The sequence below is a fragment of the Clupea harengus genome, chromosome 22 (assembly GCF_900700415.2).
Source record: "Clupea harengus chromosome 22, Ch_v2.0.2, whole genome shotgun sequence".
Classification (NCBI taxonomy): Eukaryota; Metazoa; Chordata; class Actinopteri; order Clupeiformes; family Clupeidae; genus Clupea; species Clupea harengus.
In genome coordinates, this window is record NC_045173.1 from 15,916,155 (window position 1) to 15,936,094 (window position 19,940).

Genomic DNA, 19,940 nt, shown 5'->3' on the forward strand with positions numbered 1-19,940 from the left:
TGCTGTTCTATTGTTTATTCAGACACGCCAACAAAACAAGGATGAGTCAATCTTATGCTGGATAAAATTTGCCATACTGCTTGCCGTAATTATTGAGTGTGAGTGTGTGTGTGTGTTTTAGATGTCAGTGCAGCTAAAGATATTGGGCTCCTATCAATAGAACCCTGTTTATGACACTTATTTCTTTTGAAATGTATGTTGAAGCACCTACGAGAATCGCTCGGTGAAGCGCTGTGATTGTTGATTTTGACGAAGGGGTCATTGCTGGAAAGGGACACACACTCAGCACATTTGCCTAACTGTTTGTCTATACAGCGTGGATCCCCGAGTTCAATATCTATTATCAGGTGTCACAGGCAGTGAATTTGTAGACCACATCTGAGTGGCTTCACATCGCTATTTGCAGCAATTTTCAAGTGAGCTTTACTTACTTTCTTTCTGTTAAAGTGCGAAACACTGTTAAAGTTTCACTGATAAAAATCAATTTACTTAACAAAAGTATTAAATACAAACCCACCTGGTTTTGTTTATATGCCTTTGTCCATTTATTCATTATGGATAGTTATCTACAAGTTTCCAAATAAAACAAAAATGTAAATAAATCACTATGTACCACCTGAGACAAAAAAAAAAAAAAACAGAAAAAGACATCAATGGGCCTTTAAGGACACATAAGCATCAATGGCCTTTAAGGCCCCATTCTCCATTAGAGGATATAATAAAAAAAAAAAGAAATAATAATACAAAAAAAATGTTTCGCATTTCACTGTAGGAGTAAGGAAATTAGGCAATGTATACACACGTAGAAGGCCAAAAAAAAGCATGGTACACATGCTTCATGTACATCCCATCTTCTCCACTTTCCCAGCCTGATCTGACGTGTGTCTTAGAAAAGAAATGAAGAGACAGCTTCGTGACGAGGTCCTGTTGCAGGTTGGGATCAAATGGGCAGAGTGAAATGAAGGATGTGCTAACAACATCACTGACCTCCTACTTCTCCCAATCCCTTTATGATGCCATTGTTATGCCTCAGGAGAAAGATAATCAGAAGCAGCAGCTTTATGGCTTCAAAGAGTACAAAAGTAAACACTACCCTCGAGTTCCATTTTTACTTACTCATGATTTACATTTTTCTAATGATGGCACGGGAAAGGGGGGGGGGGGTGCTGTGAATATGATGGAATGTAGCATTTCAGGAAACAAAGAACCGGGTCCTAAGAGTTTAGAGTTCAGCTGACTAGAGGTACCCCAACGTCTTCACAGAGCTAAAAGGCACCTGAACCACAGAATGTTTAACTGTCCGTGCATTCTGGTGTTGATCTGTGTACCTTTGCTCCTCCCTATTACTATTTACAAATAATTACGCTTCCTCTTTTTGGAGGTACAAAAAAAAAAACGGGAACGGGGGAAAAAAAATCAAACTAATCCTCTCGTCCTCTACATAATGTTTTGCTCAATGTCTCTCTTCATCCTCCAAGTTTTGCATTTCTGTTCATTCGTTCCTGCCTTGTCCTGCCTTTTTTCACTTGACAGCTGTCGAGTTTTGGCCCCTGATGGAGCACCAGGCCATGAAGATGTCCCTGTGAAAGTGAGAATAAGAGACGACATTTGTATTAGTTACAGTTAGACAACATCCAGATGTCACTAAGTAACGACATCTACTTCTATGTGTTGGAATAAAAATGAGTACTTTGATTTTCTCATGGAAGAAATGCTACCAATAGTAGCCATCTCATTGCTTCTGCACTGCACTATGAATCACATCCAGGCTTGCCACCATGTAGGTCATGGTACTTTGCTGTTGCCCCATGTTCCGCTCACCTGCAGTGTGTGGCCACACACTCGTTGCTGCAGTACTCCTTATCCCAGTCCCTGCTCTCTACGGCTGGGTTGTTGCAGCCTGAGCGCACACACAAGTTGGGCCCCCGTGTGTCAGCTGCCACTGGGGACACGTTAAACTCCACCTCCATCTGGGGGGGACACCAAAAAAGTTCAATCTAATGTGGCTCTTTTAACAGACAAAACACCTAATGATGAAAATCAGAGAACTTAAAGAGACAGTATGCAACAATTTGCCACTTTGTTATGTTTTCATGAGTAAATAGTACTGGTTTCATCTTCAAATACATTTTCATAGCATTTGACCATGTGAAGGACAGATAAACACACTCGTTTTTACATGAAAATGTAAGAAAAGCATTCACAGCACGACATTGGCAACTATATCGCCAAAAGGCACAAGTTAGCACGCTAGCATGCATTTTATCATTGCCAACTGTGCTGTTGTTGGTGTTTTTGTATGCCTTTCCAGATTGCTAGTTTTCAACCAAAACTCCTTACTGCTGCTTTAATACCACTGTGTACAACTACATAATGGCAGCTTTTGGATAAACCACACATTGGCGGTGGTCAAAATCCCTCACAATGCTCATGAAGGCACTTTAAGCAGTATTCATGTACCTGAAGTATTCATAGATTAGCAATTTAAGCAGTGATCTTATAGATGGAGTATTGATATGTGAGCAATTAACCAGTATTTATATAGTTGAAGTGTACATATATCAGCAATTATCCAGTATCTATATAGCTGAAGTATTCATATAGCAGGAGTGTAAGCAGTATTCACATAGCTGTCTGTGTGCATCGGCAGTAGTGTGATGTACCTGTTCTGAACTGTCGTCTGCCGACGTCTCCTCCACAGGAGTGGCCACAATCGCTGTGGGCGGGGCCTGTGCCATCTGCAGGGAAACCGCTACCGCTGAGGACGAGCCAGCAGCTGGGCCTATGCCAGTTGACGTGGTAACAATGACCGGAGTCGCCACGTCCGACTGCAGAGAGGCGGGGACGATTTTGATCTGGAGCGGGGGAGGCGGTGCCGGCATGACCCGCGGCTTGGCCTGCAGAGGCGGCAAGGCGGAGGAGTGTACCATCTGCTGGAGGCGTGGGGGAGGAGGGGTGTGCTGCATTTGTTGAAGAGGGGGTGGCTGTCGGGTGGCGGTGGCAATGGTGGCGGAGGGCTGCAGCGCCCGCACCCCTGCCGGGATCACCGTCACCATGGAGGTGGGGATCTGGTGGATCTGAGTGCCCTGGACCTGCAGGCCCTGCAGCATCTGCTTGGAGATGATGATCTTGGTGACAGTGGGGGTGGTAGCTGCCTGGGAAAAAGCGGTGGCGGGCGCAGAGGCTGCTGGGGTGGCAGGCAGGGCGCCGGTGCGTGAGCGGGTGGTGACCTGCGGGAGGTCCAGGATGATGTTGGAGGCGCAGATGTTGGTGATGGTGTTCTGGTCAGGGTTGTGAACCAGGCGGACGGGCCGGGCTGGGGCACCAGGGGGCGCCACCGGCACAGGAGACGGAGCCGAGGAGGGAGGAGAGGCCGGAGCGTCCGCAAACTCAGCAGAGGGCTGTACAGAGAGAAAGAGAAAGAGCAAAAGGCTTTCAGAATTCTCATAACTGGCCACTTATTATTCCACTTCTAGCATCCGAGGCAACTAATGTGAGAAAAATTATCTATATTCTATGTCAACAACAGAAGCAAAAACAACAACAAGAAAGCCATTTAAAACAGAACTGTCTTTAAAAACAAAAAACACTCAAAACTCACCCTTGACAGCAGATTTGCTCTGTAGGCAGCAAGTGCTTTCAAGTACTCCTTTTTGGCAGCATCAGTTTTCCGCTTGTAAACCTTCACAAAGGAGAGGGCGCAATTTTACATGCCATTACATTTTACACTTCTTACCAATTTTACATTTTATACCCTTGTCAAACTATACAACTTGAGTCTGCCACAGTGGTGTCATGTTGTTCACAACACCTGATTAAGATGCTCAGACAAACTGCCTCGATGCATAATACATCTGAATGACTTTCAATGGAAATTTGTCCAAATATATACATCCTCTGTGAATCCTCAGTGCAAGTGTTAGATAAGACGTGTAGCTGTCCAGACAGAAGTACCTGTTTCTGCTCCTCGCCCAGGCTGTCCCACATGGAGGCCACGATTTTGGACACCTCCCCGAAGGTGGCATTGGGGTTCTGGCCCTTGATGGCCGCCTGGGTGTCCCTGAAGAAAAGGGCGTACGCCGACACGGGCTTCTGGGGCTCGTTGGGGTCCTTCCTCCTCCTCCCCTTCTTCACCCCCAGTGCCACCCCTGCACCTGCCCCAGTGATGGCCCCCATGGCAGGTTTGCCCCCAATCCTCCGTACAATGGACGGGGAGGCCACAGAGGCCTGGGAGGTGCCCGCCAACGTGGGCATGTGTGACACGACCACAGGGGAAGAGAGAGAGACTGGGGGGTCTATCAGCACGCTCTGGAGTGAGGATGTAGGAGATGACCAGCAAAAGAAGAGAAACAGGAACAGAGAAAAAGACAATGAATCCCATGATATGATTTTTTTCATCACATTCAACCATTCACCTTATGATTTGGGTAAAATAAGGCACATTACAATGCAAGCAACCGTAAGTTAAGGAGAAGCCACTGAAAATAAGTGCTTAATGCTTCAATTCAATCCGAGACAAAAGCCACTGAGTTTGAGATGGAGACGGCCTAAGGGCACAGGAAGTGCAAAGGGAAGAGTGGGAGCATAAGAGCGTGTGGGGTCATGACACACCCTTCCCCAGTCACCATCAGGTGCCATTGATGGGTGGATGGATGACAATGTAAAGTAAAATAGTTCCTTATGCTCACCTGTCTGAAGTCATCCATATCCTCGTCCTGCAGGGAGCCAGCAGGGGAGGGCGTGGCTGACAGTGGCTGTTCTGGAGACTTGGAGCGCGATAGCATCACGCTGCCACCCAGGCCCAGGCCCAGCTGTGCGCTCAGCTCCGAGTGGTCGATGGTAGTCAGCTGGTTGTGACCCAGCACGCTGTCACTCATGTCTCCCAGAGGCACATCGATGGGCATGGGGGAGGAGCTACTGAAATGGGAGTCCATTGAGTGACCAAGGTCCTGTAAAGTTATAAATAAATAAATAAATAAATAAATAAAGAGCTTGAGGATGGTCTGACTTGTCAGTAATACATATCAGTCAGTGGTTCATATTTTCCTCATGCCAACATTAAAGTATCCAGGATCTACACACTGTAATTCGTCTTGAATATTGTACAGTTGAATATTACACTATGTTGTCTACAACACTTCAATTCAACTAACCATAAACTTTGTCCCAAAGCGCTTTACAGAGCCCAAGGCCTGAACAAATCTCTATAAAATGTAGAAAAAGCAAGGAGTAATGTCTCACCACTCCCAATGTGGAGCTCAGAAGCGCACTCCCTCCAGACTGGTTCATGACCCCCAGACTCAGGTGCTCCAGGCCCTGTGGCGGTGCATTCACATACGTAGAGGCAAAAGAGGGGTCAGTACCGCCAACTACGGCATTCTGCGTCAGGCCACCAGCCCCAACAGGCCCCCCTGTGCCTCCCGTGCTGTCCGTCAGCTCCTCGAAGTGAGCCTCCACGTCCTCCACAGTGAGGGCCGAGTCTGGGTCCAGGGAGATGGGTGGTATTTCAAACTCTTCATCGCCAAGGCTGGGAGTGTGAAAGGTCTGCTATGGAATGGAGAGTTTCGGTCAAATCAAAGGTGAACCACAGCAAACTAAAGGCCATAATTTCACAGAAAGGCCAAAACTTTCTGTTATGGAGATTAAGGAAAGATTTAAAAATCACTGTGTAATAAATACCTATACAACGTTTAAAGATTTTCTCAATATTTCAGTTTCCATACAAAGTGGGTTTTCTGGAAATAAAAAAAAATAAAAACACAAAATATCATTATGAAATTCAGGCATGCCTACCGTAGATGACAGAAAAGGATGGTTTGTCCCAGTGATGGTCATATAGTTGTCACTGCCACCTGGGAACTGGAAAAACAACCCACACATGAGTTCCTCACAAACATGGTCAATGATTATTGGGGACACATCATTCATTTCAAATAGCCTATAGACGGAAGCCCATTGTTTGTTTACGGAGTGTTAACTGGCAATAGTACAAGGATGAATAAGACAGACAAAAAAAAACAAAGCACTAGCACAACAGTGGCAAATCGATCACATCATCACATGTTTTCCCTTGAATATACCCTCAATTTCACCTTGTCGATGGATTCGTATCCATTGAAAGACTGAGCATCCAAGAAATCCGAGTCGACCTGCTGCCTCGAGCCGTCCGTGAGGTCGGAATAAAAGTTGAGGTCCATGGAGCTGACCAAACTGGGTTCTAGGGCGTCTATGATCCAAATGTACTCACATAAGACCTTTCCTGACGGTTTAGGTTAAACCTCAGGAAAAATGTGACGTCGCAAAATTTAAATATGTTACAATGACTAACTTAAACGTGGTGGGGAAATGGACTAGCAAGTAAGCTAAGGTTCGCTAATACGATTTCAGTCACGGATATTTTGATAACTTAATTGTGTATCAAAACGTTGATATGATGGTGCGAGTAACGTTAATCACGAACAAGGCGTATTTTCTGAGAACAACATTGCAACATTAGCCAAGCAAAACATGTATAGGTTGCTCTTGAAAGCTAGCTGTGCTAAGTGGATACTAGCCACTGTTTCAGTGGTAGCTATAGCTAGTAGACAGCTAACGTTGTCTGCCTTCTTTTCCAGGCTTTGACTATGTTAACTGTTGGGTAGCAACACTATGCTAGCTAGGATAGGTTGCTACTTTTCTAATCAAGACATCGCTAACGCCATGCTACTCCATTGCGGGTCATGCAAATAGTGAAAATAAGACAATGAATGAAATGAAAGGAATGGATTTCAGAGGAGGATCATAAATATCCCGTGTAGAACAAATTCAGTGTCAACTTCAACAGGAGGGAGCAGACTTTGCTAACGTTACTGGATAGGAGAGAAGATGCAAATCGGCGATCGGCACTTTTGCCTAAAACGTTTGGGTGTTAGCAACGAAAGGCATAACCAATCCACCTAGAGCTATTGATGAGTATATCCTGATGAAACATTGTTACGTGATGTATTGTTAGTGGGTATTAAAATCTATCCCACGTTTCCAGTAAATGAAAATGTAATCAATAATTCAATTCTAATATAATAATGTGAAATATCCATGAAAGGGACAAGAATATGAAGGAAAAATATCATTCTTATTTCATAAAACATGAGAAAATCTTAAAAGTCTGTCGTATGTTAAGAACTGAATGCAAAACGAGTGTACCAAGAAGCATTTTTATTATTTATAAACCTATAAAAGTGATCTTCATGCCAGCCACCAAACTCTATGTAAAATAACGAGACTATCGGGCAAACACGCAGAATTCAAATTAAACTCCAACAACCACGAGTATATGAATGTTATTACAATAAACTTGTGCAGCTATTACTGTAGTCTCTGCATAAACAAATACTACTGGAGCATTTACAGTTCATTGTAGCTAGTGTCAATCCGGTTGTTTATTCCTAATTTCTCCTGTACAACTTTTCTTCAAATTTCCAGTAACTCAGCTACTTATGTGGTATAATATACTAATGACAATTACAAGTAATTACTTTACTAATAAGTCTTACCTCCATCTTCAACAGACCTGACGGCCAGTTTGCCTTGCAACTTCGGCACTATTATGCTCGCTTCCGGGTTACACAAACTTCAGGAAATGACATAATCTACCAGTTCAAGGCTCATGTGGGCACTCTTTAATACAGCTTGTCTTTCATCTCGAAAAATGACCTCGTAAATGACGCTTATGAACACAAATGATATTACGTCTGTAAAACAAATCAATGGCCCGCATGAAGGTTTTTGAAAGGTAAATGGAGGGACTAGACTTTATCTGGACCGATGAGGGCACTGTGTCAAGCAACAGTGGTCCCTATTGAGGGCGCCAGAATGGACTATATTAACTTGATTATGTTAACAATCTGGTATACATACAATATATTCAATGACCAGCTTACTCACTGCAGAAATACATGTACCATTGCACAATACTATGATGTTCTGCAAAACCCTGACAAACAAACTCTTTAATTCAAAATGAGGAATCTATCTTGACAATTGCGCACAAAAAAAAAAGACAAGTTTTTTTTCACTGTAGATTGTAATTCATATTGATATCACAGACAGTTGAAGTCATTTCATAAAACAGGAATAAATTCAGCATCATAATTGCATCATTGCAGGCAACCGAACAACTCTACATTGTACAATACACTTGTCTTTCTACAGATCAGTAACTAGACCCTACCCACCCCTCCCCAATATAATACATCCAATGAACAAACTCCCTCTTCTTGGCTGGGTCCACCAGGCACCGAGGTGGCCTATACAGTGATTCCCAGGCAGCATGAGGGCTCAATGGCCCCAGGAAGGGCAGGGAATGGGCTTGAAGTTGTCGGGCACAGGAGGAAAGTATGTGTGTGTTGTGGGAGCCATTACACTACCTATCTGCTTCTGGGAGAGGTTGGACAGGTGTATAAAGTGAGGACATGAATAATGCCTGACAATATGATGCTCTTTCCCCAACTAAATAAAAGTATGGAGTAGAAAGTCAAGAAAAAGAAAAAAAAAACCCAAAATTCATTCATAATTCATCATATTTAAAGTTATAACAATAACAAAAATAATATAATAAGAGGTGGAGGAATATGATATAAAGAAAAGAATGTCATGATTTCTGGGGAGGGGAACCCTTTCAAATGAGATAATTTGGTCAATCCTCTGAGCTGGAGGAACTGTCTGAATTTTTGGACGCCATGATGACGTCATCTAAAATGGCCTCCCGGTCAGAGCTCTCATATCCCCCTTGCGACAAGCTGTCGCCGCCATCCATCTCGAGGCTCCCAGCCTCCATCTTGACATCAAAGGAAGGTGTGAGGAAGTGGTGGGAGGAAGCCATCTCACCGCCCTCCTCCAGATCCTCCTCCTCCATCATGTATGCGCCGTCAGAGACCAGGGTCTCGCCTTCACCTCCCCCAAGAAGTGGATCGTCCGGCTGGGTGGGCACGAGGTAGGCCTGACCCTTCTTGGGGATCACAGAGTGCTGTGAGAGCAGCCGGTGGAATAGACTCTCTGGCAGGAAGCCCTGGAGAGAGTAGGCAGAGGAAGGGTAAGAAGGCTGACAGTTTCACAGGACATGTTTATTATTACGAGTGTATTTTTAACCTGTATACAGATACAATACAAAGAAATGATCTGTACAAAGTTCAGTCTTCAAACACAGGGGACTCACAGAGTTGCGAACGGTTTCCGACCATTCTGGTGCTACAGCATGGTCTGGATTTTCCTCCAGGTGTTCCCTCAGGTCTTGAAGTGCAGGTCCAAACATTCCAGTATACTGGAAAAGGAAACAAATCCATACTCAGAAGTGTATCAGCTAAATCCATGTTCCATGGTTTTAAATTAGTGGGTGGGATGCACAGTAATTCTGACTATTCACCAAGGAACAGACACGCACCTTTAATGACAAGACACTAATCGCTCTCCCCATTTGCTCACCTACACATGCTGCCTTTCATTTCTTATGTATTACCAATGTATGAGTGGACTTGGAATCACATAAGAAGTTATCAAATAACAGATGTGGGTAAAGAGTGCTCACACACCACACTGCCCCTTTCCCCCAGCCAAAAAATGAGGTCACCCACTTATTAAAAAAGTGGAAAGGATAAGGCTGTATAAGCATAATTCCCTTCTCCTGAGATTTTGAACCTCAAATCTCATTGCTCACCTTCTTTCCTGTTTTCATGTTGATGACCTTCACCCTCTCGCTCCCAGTAAGTGGGGCTGTCTTTTCAGTCCTCCTCCTCCTCCTCTTCCGTTTGGTCCTGTTCACCAACAGCTACAAAACAACAGGAACAAATATGACCTCAGTTTAATCATAAAACAAATAAATACATAAAGCATTAAGCATTTACATAGGCCAATGTGTGACTACTGGTTGCTCAGCAGTCTCACCTCAAGCATGTCTCCCTCCACCTCGTAGTCTGGGTTCTCCTTCAGCCAGTTAGGCAGGTCCCTTCTGCGTGGGGCTCGTTCCCCTAAGCTCATTATATCTACAGATGCTCCCTCAGTGTCTAACAGCTGCAAGCACAGGGGGGGGGGGGCACTTGTTAAACATAGGCATGCCTCTACATTTCTATGCAGCCTGTAATACAACTCTGAGTCCCCTGTGGTTGTAGACTGACTGTGCTGATATTACACTGGCATTGTGTCTATATACAAGGCCAATAACGAAATGTTCAAACGATGCATTTTCAATGAGTTGTGTGTACCTCGTGATCTTTACGCTTCCTACGGCCACCTCCCTCTCCATTGGGCAGGAGGGCCTGTTTGGAGAAGGTCAACTTCAGCCCCTCTTCCTACAGACAGCAAAGCAACAAAATGCAGATGTTAGGTGTCTCAGCATCCCTCCACACAACCCATTTATGTTCACTCATGCAGGAGGCGCTTCTATCCAAAGTGACTTGCAATACAGACACACATTCATCATCCCTGGGAGTCAAACCCATGACTATGAAGCACCTTGGTCTACCAGCTGAACCACAGGAACCCCCTTCTTCCCATGCGCCATTCCTCACCTTAAGTAGCTTGACAGTGAATTCGGTATCTTGTCCATCGGGGCCCTCTCCCGCAGCTGCGCCGGGGCCCCTGCGTGCCGTGCGCGGGTAACCCAACTCGTCGCCCTGATCGTCTGCGGGGGGGTTCAGCTGGGGGTCTGAGGTGTAGCGTCGCCCCGCAGGCCAGTGTCCTGTCAGCACTAGTGTGCACAAGCTATCCAGTCGGTTTATTAACACGCGGTCCTATGGGAAGCCAGGAATCACATACAGATCACACATGCACAATGGGACACATCATTATTTTCACATCAAGTAATGCGCATTACTGTCATATAAATGTTGGTCTTTTCATTACTTGGAAGTGAGTAGTTTCAGCAGGCTGTCGCGTTACCTTCGGCCAGTCGAGCCGCAGAGGGTCGTTGACTGTCTCAGGGGGAGCACCGTCTTGTGACGCGGTGAGGGAAAGCATGCTGTTCTCTTCGTCCCCATCACACACTTTCATAGCTGCAGCAGAAGACAAATACAGATCAAACATCAGTTGAATACCTGCGGCTTCAAAATTCCATATTACTAGATTCTTAGGTGTTACCCAAAACAAAATAATTTTTACATAATACAAATCATACAGATTACATAAACAAAATAATGGCTTGCATAGAGCACTTTCAACAGGATGGACAGGATCTCACCCCTCTCTCTCTCTGCATCGCTGTCGCCGCTCTCGTCCGAGCTGCCGGAGCGCCTGGACGAAGTGGACGAGTCGGAGTCTGAATCCGACTCTGAGTCAGACGCACCCCCTCCCTCCCCACCTCTGTTGCCCCCCTTCCCGCCCCCCCGTCGGGGCCCTCTCCCCCGGCTCTTCTTCCAGCCCCAGCCGGCCTGCCCGTGCCCTTTGCCCTCAGGCTGGCCCAGGGGCACAGCAGGGGTGTCAGACTGGCACAGGGCGTCGGACCCCAGCAGGCGGGACTCCTCCTCTTCAGCCCCTTCCTCTTTGACGGACAATTGTCCGCTGGGTGCAGCGGAGCCTGTTGCGGCGGTGGAAACTGTAGCAGAGGCCTGCTGGTTTTGGAGGTAGTCGAGGCGGGCCTGCTGGAAGGAGAATTCCGGGTCAGGGAAGATGGAGTGTTCAGTGCGGCTGACGCCGTGGCGGGCGGCGCCTAGCATGAGCTCACGGTCGTGGAGTGGTGAGCTCCACCACACGGGTAGCTCGGAGCTGGGCATGACCAGCTGCAGCCGCTCCTCCAGGGAGGGGTGGGTCATAACACGCCCGCGCAGGCGCCGCAGCAGGCTGATGCGGTAGAGGGTGCGAGAGGCACGCTCCTCTGTGATGGGAGCCAGAGACTGGGACATCTCAGATGGCTCTGTGAAGGGGACAGAGATGGAGACCAATTAACATTCTTCTCAGTTATCTGCCATGGCCTTACTACTTCATTAAACTACGGACAAAAACAATCAGTCCAGTATTGAGCTAGAACGCTATAACCAGCAACCACAAAACGGCTATACAATGTCATTCTAGGGGGCAAGCAACCGCATCAAAGTAAACCACTGATTTTGACAACATGGAAAGGATCCCTACAAATATAGACCTGTTTCCTTCACAGTTTGTTATTTGACTGTTTCTACCATCATTAGTTCTTCCAGACTGGACCAGAAAAAGAGAAAGGTAAACTAATCACTGTTGCCGGCTATAACGTTCTAACTCAATACTGGAACAATTTCGTGTGTGAACAAGATTTCTTCACTCTCTTTCTTGACTACCTAAACAGTCAGTGTACTCATTTCTGTGTGTGTATGTGTTTGTGTGAGGGAGAAATGGGGGTCAGGGTCAGTCTTACCTTCTCCGCGGCCGGGCCTCAGGTGGCACACCCGGCGGCACATGGACATGAAGCAGCGGAAGTATCGCGTCAGGCTCTCGTCCGTCTTCTTGTCCAGCCGGGCGAAGGTGCGGAAGCGGTTCCAGTCCATATCAGCCTCCTCCTCCTCTGCAGCACCGGCCTCCTTTTTGATCTGCTCCACGCCAAACGTGGACACCACTCGGTAGAAGTCACACTCCTCGCGCCGGGTCCACCTGCGGAGGTGCACAAAGGGTTAAGTCAAATTACTGACAAGACATGATTTCAGAACCTTGTGACTCTTGAATTTTTGTTTTGGATTTAGCTTTGGTTCTTAAATTATGTTGAGCTCCACTTTCCCAAGTATTCCCAAGAATTGTTTGGAGTGCACTCAATAAGCTAATGTACTGAAAATGCAAATGGCTCCCACCCACATTTAGACCAAAGCCTCTATTGGTTATATCCGAACATGTATTGTTAACCTGCAATTCACATTGGGCTCTGAGAGACGTTACAATGATTAACACAAAGATATGCTCAAAGAATATGGCTGAATATAGTGGTCACATTTGAGGGTAGCTACCTTTGCTGGCGTTCTTGGCGGGCTATCTCTTTAAGTTTGCTGGCCTGCTCGCATCTCCTTCGCCTCTTATCTCCTTTCTCAGCGGCCTCCATCTTGAGCTGCTCGCGCCGGTAGCTGCGCTGGTATGCCGTGATCAGACGTCTCAGACGGGCTGTGAGTGACGAGCTGGTCGGCCAATAGCAGCTGCCCGTCTGGCCGGAGGATGATCCCTCAGACGCCACGGGGGCTGATCGGTCCTCCACACAGATCTCGTCAGTGTTCATGGAATCAGCCTGAGTAGAAAAACGGAGCGTTTACCCAAAGCTGGGGCACTCTGGAACAGTCTGGGATACTTGTGGATACTCTCCTCCCCATAACACAGTAACCCACAAAACAGCTCCACCTCTTTGTTAGCAGCTTAGACTCCAATTCTTCCCATTCAGAAAAAGAAAATGTACAGCGAGTGTGAACAACCACCGTGGCAGAAAAGACGTTCTCTCACCTCTTCGTACATGTCTTTGTGTCTCATCTGGGGCTTGAACTCTGGGTCTTCATTATATTTGTCGTCGTCCCCCCTATACGCATAACACATAGTTATCAGTTTTTTATCCTACAGGAGAGAAGGTTTCTTAACTACACAGTTAAGTATCATCACGCACCCTTCTCCCAACTCCGGGTCAGCAGAGTGCTGTTCGGCATCGATGGCCTGGTCATCAGGGCGACCGCATCGCTCCAGGAAGCACAGGCACGGATCGGCACGCATGGTGGTGTACATCTCATAGCCTGGGTGACAGAGGCAGACCACATTCACGTCAACAAAGGAGTCTACACTTATCCCAACTACATAAGGGGGACAGGTTTAGGGACACACACTCTCACACACACACACACACACACACACACACACACACACACACACACACACACACACACACACACACACACACACACACCGTGTTTAAACACGCCGATGAGAAGGGAGCGGTCGGCATCCGAGTCCCACCAGCCAGATGGGTACTCCTGCTGTTCCATCTCCGGAATCCAGATGTCGATGTCCCTAAAAACAGACACAGGAGTCAGCTCAGTGTCGGCATGATGAAGTGGCCACTGTGGGGAAAGGGGGGAAGGGGGAAGGGCTGGTTAATGACTCTGGGCTGAGCCGGAAACAATACCTGGCATCTGCTCCTTTCAGGACGGAGTCGGCGTTGTCTCCGATCACCTCCTGCCTCAGGTAGTACAGCATACGCACCCGCAGCAACACCCTGATGGAGGGAAAAAGAGGAATGGAGAAATCCTATTATAAAGGCCTTAATTATAGATGCTCAAGCTAAACTAAGGAAATGTTCAGACACGATCATATCCACAACAACATATAGTGATGTACAGTTAACTATCAACACACTGGACAATGCAGAAAGTTCCAAAGTAAAAGTAAATGTTTTGGCTTCACTCATCTACTTATTTCCACCGGTCAGCTAAATTATTAGAGGAGCCATTTTGTGTTGGAACCAGGACTGAAAAGAAAGCTGACTGTGCGAGCACTCAGACATACGCACTTGTTACACTGGTGTTTGAGGTGCTTGCGGTAGCTGTCGTCCACCAGCAGGGTGTCTGGGTTGTACTTGCGGATCCACTCCACCTTCTGCACGTCGAAAGAGCTCTGGGCCTTCACCCTCTTCCCTTTACGGCCACGAGGCACTGGGATGGACAGGCCTGAGGGAGAGAGATGTACGCACAGGGAGAGTCACACACAGAGATTCCTATGGATTCTTTGCAGCAGGACAGTAACATGACACTGATCACACAACAATTACAAGAGGCTATAATGGTTTACATGAATGGAGAGGATGTTAATGCAGGAGAGATGTATGTGTGCATTAAAGTGTGTGTCAGCTGTACATCAGATAGAGGGAATGACGGTCAGAATAACAAGCGACAGACAGAGACAGGCAGAGGGACAGGCAGCAGACGCACCGGAGTGGTTGAGGAGTGCATGAGGAGCACGGCCGTTCTCAGGGGGCGTGATCAGCTCCCAGATGAAGCTCTTGATGTTCTCGTCGCCACGGTAATGCAGCAGGCAGAAGACCAGGATGACTCTGCAGATGGTCTCCACATCCCGCTCGCCCAGCCGGCGCTTGCAGCGCGCATGGGACAAGATATCACGCCAGCGCCCCCATCTGGAGGACACGTGTCAATACAGGAGTAGTGGGGTTAATAATTATCACAACTTTTATATGGAAGATGAAGGGCCATGGAAACAGGAAGAGCCATGCCACCTACCCATACACCAGCATGTGCTTCTCCACCCTGAAGCAGTCCGTGCGCCCGTATCCACCTCCGGAGTGGCGGTCAGAGCGTCGGGAGTAGCGCGCCTGCCGGGAATTGTGGGTGTATTCTTCGTCGCTGTCAACTTCAGAGGCGTCGCCCCCACTCTCTCCCTTCAGGGTAGAGAACTGTCGCGTCTGCTTCCTCACACGGGGCGTGTCAATCACCAGTGTGTTCTAGGGAGAGAGGAAGACAGAGGGAAAGACAAAATGAGGGGGGAGAAGAGATGGGGTGAATAAGGAGGAAGAAATGAGAAACCTGATAAGGAAGGAATGGTGCAAAATGCAATGGTGCAACATAGGCTGGTCAGGAAGTTCTCTTGACACACCAGATCTTGCCATTGGGTCTGTGGAGGCTTGCTCTGTGACATTTACATTTAGTCATTTAGCAGACGCTTTAGTCCAAAGCGACGTACAACTGGTGCTCAATAGTGCGTAGCACTGGAACATTACATGCAGTCATAAGGGGAATTCTGGGCCACCCTGGAAAACAGTGAGCTTTCACGTACAACAGCCTGAACGCACAGATAAGGAAGCTCCTTACCTTCCTGTTCATCGTGTCATAGTCGATGTCCGCTTTCTTGGCCCACTTCTGCCAGAACTCGGGGTCATCCAGTTGGATGTCCGTGCGGTCCTCGGAGGCCACGAAGCTGGCCTTGGAGAAGGTGGAGCCTTTGCCCTCGCTCTCAATGGTGATGGTGGTGGCGCGCCGTTGCAGGATCTGGTCGATGTCCTCCTCGCAGAAGCGGCTGCCCTCGTCGTTCTCATCCATGATGGCGGCGTACGCACCTTTCCTCAGCAGGTCCTCTATCTCCTTCTTGGAGAACTGCTGAACTTGCTGTAATACGGTACGGGTGGTTAGTGCTGCAGAACATCCACATGCATCTCTAAGAAATGCATCTTTAGTGCTAAACAGGTACATCTGAGCCTATGAATTTGTGATTTAGTAGTGTGTGTGTGTGTGTGTGTGTGTGTGTGTGTGTGCGCATGCATGAGTATAAGCTTCTCACCCCATTGACAGTGCCCTCCTTGTTACCACTCATGCTCTGCAGCACAGCCCTGTCCAGGCCCAGTTTGAGGCTGGCCTTGTCCAACATCTCCCGCTCGTAAGAGTTTCTGGTGATCAGCCGGTATACCTTCACCGCCTTGGACTGGCCGATACGGTGACAGCGAGCCTGAGCCTACAGAGCAGAGGGGTTGAGGGGTATTGACAAAACAAACAATGCTGTGTACCTTTACACCGTATTGCATATATATGGTTACATGGAAGATTCATGTATAGGGTAGCGGTTGTAGCATGTAACTAATTAATTGCATATAATACTAAATAATCGCACAATCTGACATGATTGTGATTTAAATCACTTTTTTTCTTCTTAAGATTTGAGCTTGTAATTATGTATAAAAATGTAAAATCACAGAATTAATATAGAATCAACACAAAAGAAGTGTATTTATCTACAGTGAGCTACAGATTTCCAATAAAACCATCAAAATTGACTTTCACGTTACTTTTGACAGCACTAATTTACACACACACACACACACACAGAAATATAGTACATCTGCAATGCAAGTTCATAAAGTGTGTGGTCTGTAAAGATGGGGGGGGGTCACCATGGTCGGCCCCTTACCTGCAAGTCATTCTGAGGGTTCCAGTCGGAGTCAAAGATAACACAGGTGTCGGCTGCAGTGAGGTTGATACCCAGGCCTCCTGCCCGGGTGCACAGTAGGAACACAAATCGGTCCGAGTCCGGCTTGCTGAAGCGGTCGATGGCAGCCTGACGCAGATTTCCCCGTACTCGGCCGTCAATCCGCTCGTACAGGTAGCTATGCACAGCAAGCAGAAACAATTCCTTATGTACATCCAACAACATTAAAAATGAGTTTGCTCTTGCCATGTACATTTCTCAACGTTACAATTACTGCAGTAATTGTTCCCGGTAACTCTGAACAGTTACTGTGCTCAGTTGCTCCGGTGAGGCAGGGCACCTACCGCTTGTTGATGAGGTAGTCCTCCAGGATGTCCAGGCAGCGAACCATCTGGGAGAAGATGAGCACCTTGTGTCCACCAGCCTTGAGCCGAGGCAGCAGCTTGTCGAGCAGCACCAGCTTTCCTGCCGAGCGCACCAATGCCTGCAGGTGGAAGTCCTGGGCCATGGGGTCATACACCTCCCTCAGCTCTGCCACAATCTTCTCCTCCGCTCCTGCGGATAACATATTATTGATATATTGGTGAAATCAAGGCCACAGTGGCCGATCATATTAACATATTCACAAGGGCACCAAGTAAATTGCACCAGGCAAATTGCCGCCCTGGCTGTATACCTGTGATAAGGTAAGGGTGGTTGCAGCACTTGCGCAGCTCCATCATGGTGTTGAGTAGGTTGGGCACGTTGCTGTTGTGGGTGGCGCCCAGGCTGAGGAAGCTGAAGTTCCTCTCCAAGATGGCACGGTAGTACTTCTTCTGCACATCCGTCAGCTCCACCTACACACCATCAAAGGAAAAGACCAGATCAGCAACCACTGAGGGCTTGGCCATATCTGAAAGTCTTGGACTGCATATATGCCCACATGAAGGCAGGTTGTCAGATTGCCAAGTATTTATTTTCCTGGGACTTGGGCTCCTGCTTCCACTCCTCAGTAAGATACAGCTTGAGCACGAACGTCACCATTAGAGTACTAAAGTGTTATGCAAACACACCTCGATGATGGTTTCCTGTTTGGGAGCCAAGTTCTTCTCCACGTCCTCTTTCAGACGGCGCAGCATCATGGGCTTCAGGATAGCCTGCAGTTTTTGCACCTGAAACACAGAGAAACACCAGTCAGCCACAGGCACACAGAAAACAGAGGAACTGAAATGGGCACCAAACTTCTGTTAGGCATCTCCTTGCCCTGCACTGCTGAGGGATGTGGTGACATTTATTACAAGTACAAATGGCAGTAATTAATTAAACAAAGACCCAAGAGTCAGGGAAGTTAATGTAGAATTGATGCAAGTGTCGACATTTGATTGTTCACAGCTTCCAATATCACAAGTATATCTGATTAGGCTTAAGCTATTAGTTATTACGCCTTTAATTCCTTTAACAGTTACAAAATAATTGACTATTGGAAGAAAATGTGTCCATTGTATTCTTCTGTATTTCTATGGTAAAAGTAGTGAGGAGGATATCAGAGCTTGACTGGGGTCTGCTGATATTCTTGTGGGTGCAATATTGCATCACAAACTGCCGTCTCTGTGCCAGCGTACCTGTTCCTCTGTCTTGAGGTCGCCAAAGTCACGCAGAAACTCCGTCTCCGAGGAGAACTGGGCGGGTTCCAGGAAGTGCAGCAGACTGAAGAGCTCCTCCACAGTGTTCTGCAGGGGAGTACCTGTCAGCAGCACCTTATGCTCCTGGGGAGGGAAGGCGATAAAGTCATCCTGCGTCTCAGATGCTGTCTTATACCGCCACACCAACACTTTTTTACTACACCTCTTGCTTTTTAGAGTGTCTTTCTGTGTGTGTTAGAGTTTGCATGCACGTGTGTATGTGGTATGTGTGAGTGTGTGCTAGGTGACAGAGCTTTTAAGCAGAAGAGTGGAGAAAATGACATATGAGGGCAAAACAACAACGTGTGGCTGAGTGCTGGCAGGTCAAACTTCAGTGTCTCACCAGATCGAGCATCTTGAGGCTGTCGAGCAGCTTGCAATTCCTGTTTTTCAGGCGGTGGGCCTCGTCGATGATCACACACCTCCAAGAGATCTCCCGTAGCTCGGGGCAGTCGGACAGCACCATCTCAAAGGTGGTGATCAGCGCATCAAACTTGTATGCGCCCGGGATCAATTGGGCCTGCAAAGAACAACCAACTCTTAGAGACATAGTAGAGCCCAGATTTATTTTAATACTAACAATTAGAACAGGGTTTTAGGGATTTTATTTATAACAGGAAAAAACTAAACTATGAATGAAACACATTCTAATTAATAGATGCATCACACATCAGAACCCAATCAACACTGTATTTACTGAAGCAATCAATCTTAAGCCTTAATGCCAAGTAAGACAAATAGGAATCCATGCAGCATCTACTTGAGTCGTGTCCAAATGTATGTACAGCACAGATGCAGTCAGCTAGTTGACAAAGCTACACAAGCATACACCACACAGGTGCAGTCAAAGCTACACAAGCATACACCACACAGGTGCAGTCAAAGCTACACAAGCATACACCACACAGGTGCAGTCAAAGCTACACAAGCATACACCACACAGGTGCAGTCAAAGCTACACAAGCATACACCACACCTTGTCGTCCTTGCAGTACATCTCGTACTGCTGGATCATCTGTCGGCTGGCCAGGCTGCCGTGGTAGACAATGGCGTTCAGGTCGGTCCAGGTGGCGAACTCGCGCTCCCAGTTGGTAATGGTGGAGAGAGGGGCGATGATGAGGAAGGGGCCCTGCACATTGGCCGCGTACACCTCCGACAGCAGCGCGATGGACTGGATGGTCTTCCCCAGGCCCATCTCGTCTGCCAGGATACAGTTCTGCCTGTTAGGGAGAGAGGAAAAGGCACAACTCACTTGGTCATGTGTGTTAACAGCATGGAGAGACCCACGCACACATTCATTATGAATGACAGCACTCCACCATTGCGGAAATGTTATGGAAAATCATTATAGTACAGATGCATGGCACTTGTGCTTAGTAGTAACAA

At 47.1% G+C, this 19,940-nt stretch overlaps 2 protein-coding genes across 6 annotated transcripts in view; both read right to left on the reverse strand.

Annotated features, from left to right (window-relative positions):
- On the reverse strand, positions 1–7,627 carry tox4a (TOX high mobility group box family member 4 a). 4 transcript variants are annotated; one of them, XM_031559293.2, is made up of 9 exons: positions 7,533–7,627; positions 5,794–5,859; positions 5,242–5,544; positions 4,689–4,949; positions 3,955–4,308; positions 3,602–3,682; positions 2,664–3,401; positions 1,822–1,970; positions 1–1,580 (listed from the first exon to the last, which is right to left on the reverse strand). In XM_031559293.2, exons 1-9 carry the CDS (start codon positions 7,536–7,538, stop codon positions 1,523–1,525), a joined length of 2,016 nt encoding a protein of 671 aa, XP_031415153.1. In that variant the 5' UTR covers positions 7,539–7,627; the 3' UTR covers positions 1–1,522. The 4 variants fall into 4 exon arrangements, with proteins under 4 accessions (XP_031415153.1, XP_031415152.1, XP_012690757.1 ...); XM_031559292.2 differs by having other exon boundaries at positions 5,242–5,547; XM_012835303.3 differs by lacking the exon at positions 7,533–7,627 and adding an exon at positions 6,093–7,079.
- Positions 7,180–19,940, reverse strand: part of chd8 (chromodomain helicase DNA binding protein 8) — a 21,582-nt gene continuing 8,821 nt past the window's right edge. Inside the window, exons 15-40 of one of the 2 annotated variants that reach the window (XM_031559290.2) lie at positions 19,531–19,774; positions 18,898–19,074; positions 18,495–18,638; positions 17,946–18,044; positions 17,570–17,729; positions 17,238–17,448; positions 16,876–17,071; positions 16,252–16,422; positions 15,786–16,079; positions 15,198–15,418; positions 14,892–15,094; positions 14,474–14,630; positions 14,090–14,179; positions 13,871–13,974; positions 13,577–13,700; positions 13,420–13,492; positions 12,939–13,210; positions 12,359–12,591; positions 11,210–11,881; positions 10,876–11,024; positions 10,542–10,763; positions 10,236–10,322; positions 9,919–10,044; positions 9,692–9,802; positions 9,194–9,298; positions 7,180–9,046 (exon numbers count right to left, since the gene is read on the reverse strand). In XM_031559290.2, coding sequence (XP_031415150.1) covers positions 8,675–9,046; positions 9,194–9,298; positions 9,692–9,802; positions 9,919–10,044; positions 10,236–10,322; positions 10,542–10,763; positions 10,876–11,024; positions 11,210–11,881; positions 12,359–12,591; positions 12,939–13,210; positions 13,420–13,492; positions 13,577–13,700; positions 13,871–13,974; positions 14,090–14,179; positions 14,474–14,630; positions 14,892–15,094; positions 15,198–15,418; positions 15,786–16,079; positions 16,252–16,422; positions 16,876–17,071; positions 17,238–17,448; positions 17,570–17,729; positions 17,946–18,044; positions 18,495–18,638; positions 18,898–19,074; positions 19,531–19,774 — 5,017 coding nt within the window. In that variant the 3' untranslated portion in view covers positions 7,180–8,674. The remainder of the gene's footprint in view (positions 9,047–9,193; positions 9,299–9,691; positions 9,803–9,918; positions 10,045–10,235; positions 10,323–10,541; positions 10,764–10,875; positions 11,025–11,209; positions 11,882–12,358; positions 12,592–12,938; positions 13,211–13,419; positions 13,493–13,576; positions 13,701–13,870; positions 13,975–14,089; positions 14,180–14,473; positions 14,631–14,891; positions 15,095–15,197; positions 15,419–15,785; positions 16,080–16,251; positions 16,423–16,875; positions 17,072–17,237; positions 17,449–17,569; positions 17,730–17,945; positions 18,045–18,494; positions 18,639–18,897; positions 19,075–19,530; positions 19,775–19,940) is intronic. The other variant, XM_012835302.3, reaches the window with a different exon arrangement.